General features: G+C 38.9%; 1 protein-coding gene across 1 annotated transcript in view; it reads right to left on the reverse strand.

The window, feature by feature from the left end:
- The window catches only part of PTPRN2 (protein tyrosine phosphatase receptor type N2), a 721,223-nt gene that overhangs the window by 411,506 nt on the left and 297,714 nt on the right, over window positions 1–12,003 (reverse strand). Inside the window, exon 11 of the mRNA XM_075827406.1 lies at window positions 6,924–7,003. Coding sequence (XP_075683521.1) covers window positions 6,924–7,003 — 80 coding nt within the window. The remainder of the gene's footprint in view (window positions 1–6,923; window positions 7,004–12,003) is intronic.

The raw sequence follows: 12,003 nt of genomic DNA on the forward strand, positions 1-12,003 counted from the left end.
TGCTCCCTGTAGGAACTGAATCCCTATTTCCCGGCCACAGCGTCGACCGAATCTGTGGCCGGGGATTCCGCTCCAGGAGAAGTCCCTGACGTCACTGTCCATATATGGACAGTGACGTCAGGGACTTCTCCTAGAGCAGTCCCCTACTCCTGAAGCAGAATCCCCGATGCTGTGGCCAGTAATTCTGCTCCAGGAGAAGTCTCTGACTTCACTGTCCAAATATGGACAGTGACGTCAGGAACTTCTGAAGCGGAATCCCCGGCATTGTGGCCGGTGATTCCGCTCCGGGAGAAGTCCCTGACTTCACTGTCTATATATGGACATTAAAGTCAGGGACTTCTCCTGGAGCGGTCCCCTACAGGAAGGTAGGGGGGTGCCATCTATGTGGGAAGGCTATGTACAAGGGTGCTGTGTAGCACTACCTACAGGGGGGCTGTGTGGCATTATCTACAGGGGGGCTGTGTGGCATTACCTACAGGGGGATGTGTGGCATTACCTATAGGGGGATGTGTGGCATTACCTACAGGGGGATGTGTGGCATTACCTACAGGGGGATGTGTGGCATTACCTACAGGGGGATGTGTGGCATTACCTACAGGGGGATGTGTGGCATTACCTACAGGGGGGCTTTGTGGCACTACCTACAAGGGGGGCTCTGTGGCATTACCTACAGGGGGCCGTGGCAGTATCTACAGAGGGCAGTGTGTGGCATTATCTACAGAGGGCAGTGTGTGGCATCATCTACTAAGGGCACTATTTGGCATTATCTACAGAGGGCAGGGGATGGCATTATCTACAGAAGCGTGTGGCAGAAAATTTACAAATGAAATTCATCTGTTTTAAAAATGGACAGGGAAAACAACGGATGCAAAATGGGTAAAAATTGGCCGTTAAAAATGGAAACACGGATGCAAAATAGCCGAGAAAAACGGACCAAAATGGCTGTTTTTATCAGCCGACACTCGGATCCTGTCGTGTGAATTGTGCCTTACTTAGGACTGCAGGTAACATCTACATTATCTGTACTCAGAGTTATCACTGTGTTATCTGTGATGTTACATAGGACTGCAGGTAACATCTACTACATTATACCTTTACCCTGGGTGAATAATCTATTATTCAGCAAACGCTTCCGCATTTTTCTTAGGTTTCAATTTTTGGTAATTAGGTTTTAAAATACACTTACATTTTTTAATAATATTTCTTACAAATACTTATCATTATTCCTTTTGCTAGCAAACCTGTGTAACGGGTTTTCTATACTAGTTTTCTATATCACAAATTGGTTGAAATGTCAAAGCCAGAACCGACCAGGCATACATGTTAGAAAAGCTTTTCTAAAATAAGTGACATTTTATGTTTTTTATTTGTGCGCCATTTCTGGTTGCACTAGTTGTGCTTACTATTCCTCAAAAATGTGCTTGAAGAACACTCCGACTGTTCTTATTTTCCTTTTCAGTATTTCTTACCAGGTGCAAAAGCAAAAAATATTTTAGGGTGTATAGAGAGAAAAAAAACCTGCAATTCAAATGTAATATTACCCCTCTATAAATCCCTTCTAAGGCCACAACTTAAATATGGAATTCAGTTTTGGGCTCCACATTGCAAAAAGGATATAGGAGAACTAGAGAGGGTTCAAAGGTGACTAGATTATTAAACGGGATGGGATGTCTCTTTTACGATAGAAAGCTAGAAAAATTGGGCTTGTTCAGCTTGGAAAAAAGACGCATTAGAGGTGATCTTATTAATAAGTATATGTGTGGTCAATACAAAGAACTAGCAAATAATCTGTTCTTTCCAAAAACTCTAAAAATGATCAGGGGACATGCATTGCGTGTGTAAGAAAGACGTTTCAGACATCAATATAGGAAAGGGTTCTTTACAGTTAGAGTAGTCAAACTATGGAATGCCCTACCCTAAGATGTAGTAATGGTAGACACTATGTCAGCATTTAAAAAAGGGCTGGCTGTTTATTTAAAGATGAATGACATTGAAGGTTATAACTAATCTAACAATGAATTTCGTGTATTTCGTTGAAAAGGGTTGTACTTGATGGACCTGTGTCTTTTTTCAACCTATGTAACTACGTGGAATGGAAAAACATTTATCTTCTATAACTTGTTCACATCAAAAAAGCTCTGTATATAAATGGGCAGCAAAGAAAAAACAACTGAAATAGAAAGGTATAATTCCCAGAAACATATTTTTTGCTAATTCTATAAAATTATTACAATTGCATATATATTGGTTACGGATATGTACACTTATTATACAAGGATATGTAAACTTATTATACAAGGATATGTAAACTTATTATATAAGGATATGTAAACTTATTATATAAGGATATGTACACTTTTGTAATACATTTTTCTCTAATACATTTTAAATATCAAATTAACCAATTTTGCAAGCAGTTTTGATCAAGAATATCCTACCAAACTCTGTTTTCACGGGGTTGACTTCACAACCTCACCTTCCTACAAAACCCTTCTGGCTGACTCCTGAATTTCAGCTTGTGGCCGGTTTCTCTGCAGTCCCTCCCCAGGTGTACAGTAGTTGCATCAGTGGTTAAGCCTTGGATGTTTCTCTGTGCAGACTTGTGTAGACTTCTTTTTTCCCCCCTCTCACATCTTATCTCATTCTTCTCCTGATCTATTCTATGCTTTTATCTTTTTTTATTCCTTATGGACCTCCGAAAAGATAATATTCTTCTCATTGATCCACTTCATCTGTTGTAGTCGTTCTCTCCAATTCATTCCCAACTATGGTGGGACTGTTCCTTTGTATACTATACCTCAATACTTGTTATTCAATAATGGAGAACAGTCTTCCTATCTGATATGTATCTTCCTTTTTAATGAGGTATGTTGGTCTATGTACCTTTTTTTTATATCAATGGCTTTCCTGATATTTTGGACTTCTTGTCTTTTCATTTGCCTTGCTTTACTTTGATATATGCCTTTTACCTATGTCATTGCAATATTTTGTCTGTTTTGCTAACTAAATAAGTACAAAAAGAGTATGTTAAATAAAAAAACAAAACGATGCAACAGTTCCTATGAAGACCTACGTATCCCCACGGTTACAGACTGCAAACAAATCAGACTTTTTGAAATTACAGACTTTTAGCTAACCTACAGACAATTGGAGGGGGGTAGGACGGAAGGGCTGAAAATATCAGCTAAGTGTTAAATGCTCAAGCCTGTTCTATGTAGTTGAATTTATGACAAGAAATGGATCAAATTTAATCTTAAACATTTCAAAATCCAAGCAAATACTAGAGTGTTCAGCATTACTTCTAGACTGCAAATAATTAAACTTTCCTAGACTCTCGATTTATATCGATATTGAGCTGGAGAACAAGGCTGGGTTCATATGGTATTTTTTTTTTGTTGCATGTTTTTATTTTTTATACAAATTATCTATGTATTGAAACAAATAGAATATTTATGCAGCAGATATCCTGCTTTAGGAATACATTTTTCTAAGATGTAACAGGCTCCAAATTTTGAATAACGAAACAAAACTGAGCTGATACAAACTACAGACCCTAAAAGTTCTACTGAAAAGGACTCAGATTAACATAAGATTTTACGGAGAGCTAGGTTTGGTTTCATAGAAATGCATGGGGTCCAGGAATTGCATCCGTAAAATAGACATTAAACTATAGCCGTCTAAGATCAGCCTGAGCAATAATGAGATCTGCTCAAGCCATGATCGCTTTCTCTAGGTATTTTTGACAAACTATGCGGCATAAAGTGAAACGTTTGTAAATTTAGCCTAAGATCTACTACTAGGGAGTGAGATGAACATGTGTTAAACAATTTGCCACAAACTAAATTATTCTTGTGATGACAAGTCTGTAATATTGATCTTCTGGACAGAAGACTGACTAGAATAATTGACCTATTTTTCTCCTGCCTATCCTGTTACGGAAGATCAATTTCAGGTTTTTCAAATTAAAATCACATAGAAAAGGGAATAGTATAATAAAATTAATACTTCACTTTAGGTAACGTACGGTTGGTAATGAGGCCTGTGAAAAGCAAACCAATCAAGTGTAAATGACAACGATAGCCATCTATATAGGAAGGACAGAATTCTTTAAAACCATACATTGGTGATTTCTGCATTAATGTCTTGCACTAACCATACACTTGGCACATAGAATTTGTAGACCATTGCAAAAAGATGCTACCACATTTCCGAGGTCCAGTGGGCAATTGCTGAAATTAACATTACATAGAAGGCTCCAAACAAGCCTCTGATGTCATACTGTATGTAGACCACTAAGATGGCAGGAAAAATATTCTGCATACCTTCCAACATTTTGAAATCAAATAAGCTACAAAGTAAAACACAATGAAAATATACACGTGCCCAAGAGTTTCCAAAAGTTAGCCAAAGATTCATCCATAACAGTGTACCTTAGGGTACCCACGACCGTTGCCGTTGTTCGGGCCGCAAACTACGAATCTTAGTGTCTGTATTTAGGTCCGTAATGCCTCCCAATTGCTTCTGTATATTATGGCCCTCTTGTTTCTGTGTATAGAGCATATTTCACAGTCCGCACCCATAGGAAGGTCACATGATCAGATTTACCAGGCGTTTCCTAACAACGTATCTGCAGAATGCGGACAGCACACAAATGGCTTCCGTGTGCTGTCTGTTGTTTTTGCGAACCCGTAGACTTGAATGGTGGCATGGGTCCGCAAAAACAGACAAGGAAAGAACATTTTGGAATGAAATGACGTAACCCGCAAAAAACAATGATGTGTGATTGGCCTCATAGAAATTAATGGGTCAGTGTGCCATAAGCAAAAAATGCAGATAGCACATTGAGGAAAAACATGGTCGTGTGCATGAGCTCTTACACTATGGAAAGAGGCTGTCCAATGTGGAGATCATATTTAAGGCCACAGCACATTTGGAACAGAAATTGTGCACTTACTATATAGGAACACAAGCCATAATTACAACATAAAACCATAATAAAAGCCATCAACATCAGGTTTTCAGGTAGCAACAGGACATTTTTTCATATACTGCACAAACTAGAAATAAATGAACAGCAAACAGTTATACTACCAAGATGCTTGATTGTACAGTTGCTTTTTGTATAACTATCTAAATGGGTTTTTCCGAGATATTTAAAAATTTGGCTCAACTCACAGATCCCCATCGTTCCAGTGCCGCCACTTCTGTTTCTCCCCACCACTCGTGTCGGACGAGCGAGGACACATCGGCACCAGAGGCTACATTTGATTCTGCAGCAGTATCGGCGTTTGCAGGTAAGTCGATGTAGCTACTTACCTGCAAACGCTGATGCTGCTGCAGAATCAACTGTAGCCTCTGGTGCCGATGTGTCCTCGCTCGTCCGACAAGATGCAGGACCTGTGAGTGACGTCACAGCGTGATCTCTCGAGAACACGCTGTGTGTCTGTGCACTGCCAGAAGCTGGGCGTTGTGAAGAGAAGTGGATGATGCTGATTCGTCAGCATCATACACTCCTAGTCACAACGCCCAGCTAGTAAAAGAAGTAAAAACGCCCCGATGTACGCACATAATACACGCCCACTTGTACTTTAACTTTAAACACGCTCACTTGTACTTTAGAAAGCCTCATTTACATAAATATAAAAATGGTCATAACTTGGCCAAAAATGCTCGATTTTTTAAAAAAAAAAAAACGTTACTCTTATCTACATTGCAGCGCCGATCTGCTGCAATAGGAGATAGGGGTTGCAAAATCTGGTGACAGAGCCTCTTTAAGGTAACTTTCACCAAAAATAGACTTTGCCACTGCAACTATTTATTAGGGAGTCCTACAAATCTCTAATTATTTTTCCATTGACCCTGTTCACTACTGTATACAGAAGCTTACATATTTTAGGGCCATTGCGTACCAAGAAACGGCAGTGGTAGCATGTGACAATGTTGTATCACAACGCTGGTGAGGGGCTTGTGGAGCTATTGATAATAATGTGGACCCCACATTAACCTGTATACAGTGATACGTTGGTGCTATATAAATTACGGGAAATAAATACTAATTTGCATGTAAACACAATCAACTCTAGGGCATTCACATGCAAATTAGCCATATAGTGAATGCTATGGCATCTGCAATGCTGTTAGTATCTATGGAGCTACCATGGAATTTCAAAGTAAAGAAAATCTCCACAAAAGTAAAGCCGAGATGCTCTACACACAATGCACAATGGGCATTTTGGAAAGACAAGTTCGTCAAGCTGTCATTCACAGTCTATCTATTTTCTAAGACATAGCAATGTGCTGCAGAGGAGTAAAATATAGCCATGACCACATAGTCATCCAAGAGTAACCAGAACAAGTCAGAAAAAATATGGCGCGGATTTTGCACAGTTCAGTAGCTGCACTGTATTTCTTAACAGACATGCGCCAACGTGTAGAGTATGGCGTGCACTACACTAACTACATACTGGTGTACCTCTTGATGTTGTACCAGTGAATGTGCCCAGTTGTGACATACCTACATATTGGTGAATAGATCTCTTTACCAATATGTGTTATAAGTGAATACTTTATGGAGAATACCGTGGAGAATGGAAGCAATCCGGTATACTGCAGACGGTGGAATCCATGCTTTACTTTAAGGCATTGCTTACTTGATGGATAGAGTCTAAGGCGATGTGCGTACAGGATCCTACAATGTAATTCCGATGCTGTATATTACATGACTGTAAATATGCCAACAATGGACGGCCCATGAGCCAACAATTCAGATTAAAAACAGTGATCAATCAGATCCTTTCGCAAAGAAAAGTAATCCTGTTTATTGCCTGCAGTATACTCATATAGTTTATCCCTGTGTTAGTAGCAGAGAGGCTGTAATTTAGGTAAGCTGTGGTTGGCACTGAAAGAAAATAGAGGAGGCGTACCTGCTGCATTCGCCACATCTTCTGTAGACACATTCTGGATGCCGAAACCCACTTGGAACACCACAGCTGAGCCTGACACACTGCAACGATCCAAAAGGAGAGAACAAAATAAAATGTCTAAAATGAATCATTGAAATAGATAACGTGATTGTATTAGAGTATATTTTAATATACAGTATCAGTAGACATCAGTTTATGCTATCTTTGGCCCTTGATTTAATGCCACATTTGTGTGTATACCGATATGTTTTACAGACACAATGCTAGAATATAGAAATACACAGAATAATATAAATGTATAAACGCAAACCTATGTTACTATGGCAACAACATTTGGGTTACGATATGTCATGATCGCGGTATCAGATATTCACAGGCGAAGGAGGTCTGTGTGGTGTGATTAGAAGAAATCAAAAGAGATTGAAAGAAAGGCATTGTGATCACAAACTAAACCACAAAACGCCACATCAAGTGAAACGGCGTCGTAAAGAATGGAAGTGCCAAGATACACTTTCATTCAGATTAATAGAGGATGCTAGGAAAGATTTTCCACATAATACGTAAATTTAAAAGCAGGCATTGAGTGTATGTATTTTTTGAGGAACATTTTATTCCACACCACGTATCACAGATTAAGTCTCTGCAGAAGTCACTATTCTGACCCAATGCAAACAGGACCAAAAAATTGAATATTTCAAGCCATAGGTCCATTCACACAAAGTAAAAGTGTCTATGATCAATCTCCAAAATATGCATGGAAGTTTATCATTCCATTTATAATGTATAAATCTTAACAAAGGGCACTATTCCCTATGTGGAACCGAAATAAGCTTCAACATTTGCAGGGACGAGTTATAATGTGTAGATGAGTTGATATTTAAAAGTAATGTATCACCTTATCTTTTTTTTTTTTTCTTCTATTAACAAATTAAATATCTCGACTGAAATGTATACTTTTTATTCAAATCTGTTTTGATTTTCTGATTGTATATTATTTTTTTTATTGTTTATATGATCTTGCATCAATTGCTGCCCTGAGCTGCAGAGAATTGCTTTTCATCTAGATATAAGAAAATAAGAAAGAAAATAATTTTATTGACTTATATGGGAGAGTGTTGTGGGCATGCTCTTTGCAGAGGTCACTGCGCAGGTAACGGAAGGAGGGAGCTGAGCTGTCTCAAACAAATATTCTCCATGGTGTGATCCTGTATTATCTGCTTTTTGGCTTTATAACTAAGGTGATATTTTCATTGTAATCTTGCCCTCTGGTCATAATGAGATGACTGCTGACACTGCCTTCGTAGTGATGTCTAGGAAACAGAAAACATTAGCCTATCATCGGCGGGGGTCTGGGCTCTGAAACGCCACCGGTTAACCTTTACTTGGAAGAGGTTTAGAGGGTTGACAGGCAATAATGCAAGCTTATCAGCTGTCTTCAACTCTCTAAAGCCCGGGATAAGCCAATAGGATCTGTAGATGCTATCCCCTCTAACTAGGCACTGTAGGTGGCAATGTTACATGGGCACAGTTCCTGGCACTGTTATGGGGGTGCTGTGGCATGCTTTTTTATGGGATACTGTTGTTGTTTCTGCAAAAGGGGCACTGCGCTGACACTGTAGTAGAGGTACCCTGGCTAAACTACAATGTCAGGACTGCAGCTTAACATACGGATGTAGCCATCTTTATCTTGACTGATAACTTGCTGCAGCATGATATCACTCAACAATAGCCATTGAAAAGTCATTGAAAAATCAAGATAAGAGATCTAGCCACTGTTTATTTAATGCGTTAAAAGTCAAGGTAAAGATGGCTACATCTGTATTGTAGACTTAAAGTGAACTTATCATCACATATATATCCCCTAAACCACCTCCATAGCATTAGACCATTCGGTAATAGGTTTCTAAAGATGTCTCTCTCTGAAATGTCCCTTGCAGAATCAAAGAAAAAATAAAGTTATATAATAGCACGTGCGACCCGTGAAGAGTCATGGGGGCGGTCCATGGTCTACTCAGGAGCTATGAAGTTCTGGCTTGATTGAGATCCCATAGGCCCACATATATGATTACAAGCCAGCTCCAGTGGCAAGGTGTATTGTATAACGCTATGGTGGCGGTTTAGGGGCTGTTTATGTGGTGACAGATTCCCTTAAAGGGTATTTTTCGTTGAAATTTCTCTGACTAGGGGATACATGGCTTAGAGACATTGAGAAACACTTATATGGAGAGCATGTATTTATAGTTTCAATGTCAAATATAAGAATACGGGAGGCTCTGTATTGGTTATAGAAATTGCAGTTTGGGGTGGAAGGATAAAAGGACACACTTTGAGGTGACGCACTGTATACCTATTATCAAGACGCAATGTTGTATGGTACACCGTGAGCCAGTTTGGCATGCTGAGTACATGACAGTACCTAGTATTAATATAAAATGTAGGTCTTTGCTCGGAAAATAGAATCGTTCTGAAACAACTCGTTATTTTCTCGCCAAGTGGCATAATCATATTAAAGTGTTACATAAAGGAAACTAAAATGCCTATTTATAGCCTCATAATGAACACATGATGACTTTATCATTTAAAATCCAGCATGTCAAATTATTGTGAACACAAATACCAATTATAGAGGTTTCTTTCAATAGATAAACTGTCTTTTTTGTACAGTGTTTCTTCAGAAAATCATCAGGTATTCCAGAAAATAACACATGCTTACCATTACTTTTTACCTATTTATACAAAAATAAAAATATTCGTTTTTTTTGTATGGTATAAAATAGAAAGTCCCTAAATACATGGTCATTACTTACTGTAGCACTGAATTATATGCAAAATCTAAAACAATAGGACCAAAATGTGACAAAGGCACCTTAAAAAGTCTGGAGTTCTGCTGGCTTAGATGGAAACAACTATGTCTTTAATATGGCACTTTTGTAAGTTTCAGTCTTTTAGGTACAGTTGGGAAATGCTGTAAGGATAGACATGGATGTGGGAACACTGGACAGATATTTTATGAGGATTTCAAAGCCAGACCTAAGATTATCACTAACGGGCCAGAATAATTTTCAGAAAGGACAACCCCGTTTTAAGTTATTTACACAGTTTACTTTGTTGCTACTTTCATTCTTACTTTACTGTTAGAATAAAAATGTTGGGACTATTATTGCCAAATACATAATTATGCACAAATTGAATTTTGATACCTTGTGTTAAAGAGACCCAAAAATCTGCAGCTGACATCTCAGTTAGATTGCCAGCGCATCACAGGTTCTGGCTTTTTTTTTTTCCTAGTCCCCACTCCCCCTGAGATATCGGAGTCATTATTTTTGTCGCCGATATGTAAATGAGGCCTTTGACTGTCAAGTGGGCGGTTAACATTCTCACTTGCCAAGGGGGAGTGAATCTTGCCGCATGACGCCATCCAATAAGAGCAAACAGTGTCATAGAACCTAATGTACTTACTGTCGCTCGTGTTGATGATCAGAGGCGCGCTGGAGTACATGAGCCGCACTGATTAGATGCCATCAGAGCGGCAAGGTTTAAACCCTCATTTGCAAATGGGTGCCAAAACTAATAAACAAGGAATGACCACGGTGACATGAATTCTTTTTCTCCATAGGAGACAACACTGGCAGTGCTTTTCTCACCCTCCATACTGAAATAAACAAGAGGGAGCTATGTTTCGTGTATACCCAGCATTAGAAAGGACCTCCCTGCACCACACCACAACTTTATTGTCTAAAGTGGCATACTCTAGCAATCATTAAACGTAGGAAAGTCATTATTTATGGTGATCTAGTTAGCCAAGCAGCATAATATAAAGGACAACTCCAAAATGTATGTTTCCCTATAATTGAGCAAACTGTCCTACTCACCCAAGTCCTACTCATAGTAGTCAGGAAAGTGGAGTTCTCGTGTGATCTTCATCTGAATCCTCACATAGGAGAACTGGCTTAGCTGTGCTTGTGGATGCAGAACTCATATGTAGGGAACAAAATGATCACCAATAAAACTCTTTGCTTAACAAAACAGAGTCTTTGAAAGGTCATAAAGAAGGAACAAACCCCTTTCAGGCTACTTTTGTGATAAATGCATTTCATTGATGCCTTCACATCAGTTCTCTAGTGAGAGGTCCCAGCAGAATTACTCCCCGATCTCAAACTTCTGGACTGAGTATACCTTTGGAGTGAATGGAAATGTTGCTATTTTGTAACTACTGGTTTGTGGGCTACAGAAAGGATTGTTCTATATGGTCTTATTTTAATGGTATTGAAGGAAGAAACACATAAGGGTCTTTGGAAATGAATGCAGCTAAGCCAGGGGTGGGCACACCGTATGTGCAACCTGTACAGGTGCACAGGGAGTCAATAGGTAGGGCAGCCACTGCCACATTTTAAAGCAGCTTTTCACAGTATTAGGTTGCATATAAGGGAATAAGCTAATGAATGTGATTGCTCACAATTACTGTTGGATCATTATAGGGACATAAGGAGGTGTTCTATGCTGATAGTTGAGAGCAAGGGGTCTGTATACTGTTCTTGAACTAGGGCCCTCTGCTGTCTGTGTCCACCCTTGAGTCAAGCCATATATATATATATATATATATATATATTCTCTTTTTACTGCTTGATAATTAATTAGCAGTGCCTGCTTTATATTGTATCTCTGTCACTTAGGAAAAAACAGCACTGTTGTAGTTTATTAAAAATTAAAATCCTCCAAACAGCAAGGTTTGTTATCAGCAAGGGGCAGCCAGGTTCAAGCTCTAATTGTTCTATGTTTAAACTGCTTACATTCTGGCGTAATCTCTGTAAATTGTGATAGCTTGCCAAGAAAATCTTTTAAACAGCAAGTAAACTGCCTATTAGACATTAATATATATACAGGCCTGTATCACTGAACTCAATTATGTATCTAAAAAAAACAGAAGTGTTTACACTTGGCTAACTTTGCCAAGCACGATATCTATGGCAATAAATGGTGGCAATCCAACATTTCAAACCTTTCACATGTACGGACAGCAATGACTTAAAGGGGTATTCCAATATTGTAATGGTATGGCATATCGCTAGCGATAAGGAAA

The sequence above is a fragment of the Rhinoderma darwinii genome, chromosome 5, assembly GCF_050947455.1.
Source record: "Rhinoderma darwinii isolate aRhiDar2 chromosome 5, aRhiDar2.hap1, whole genome shotgun sequence".
NCBI classification, from domain to species: Eukaryota; Metazoa; Chordata; class Amphibia; order Anura; family Rhinodermatidae; genus Rhinoderma; species Rhinoderma darwinii.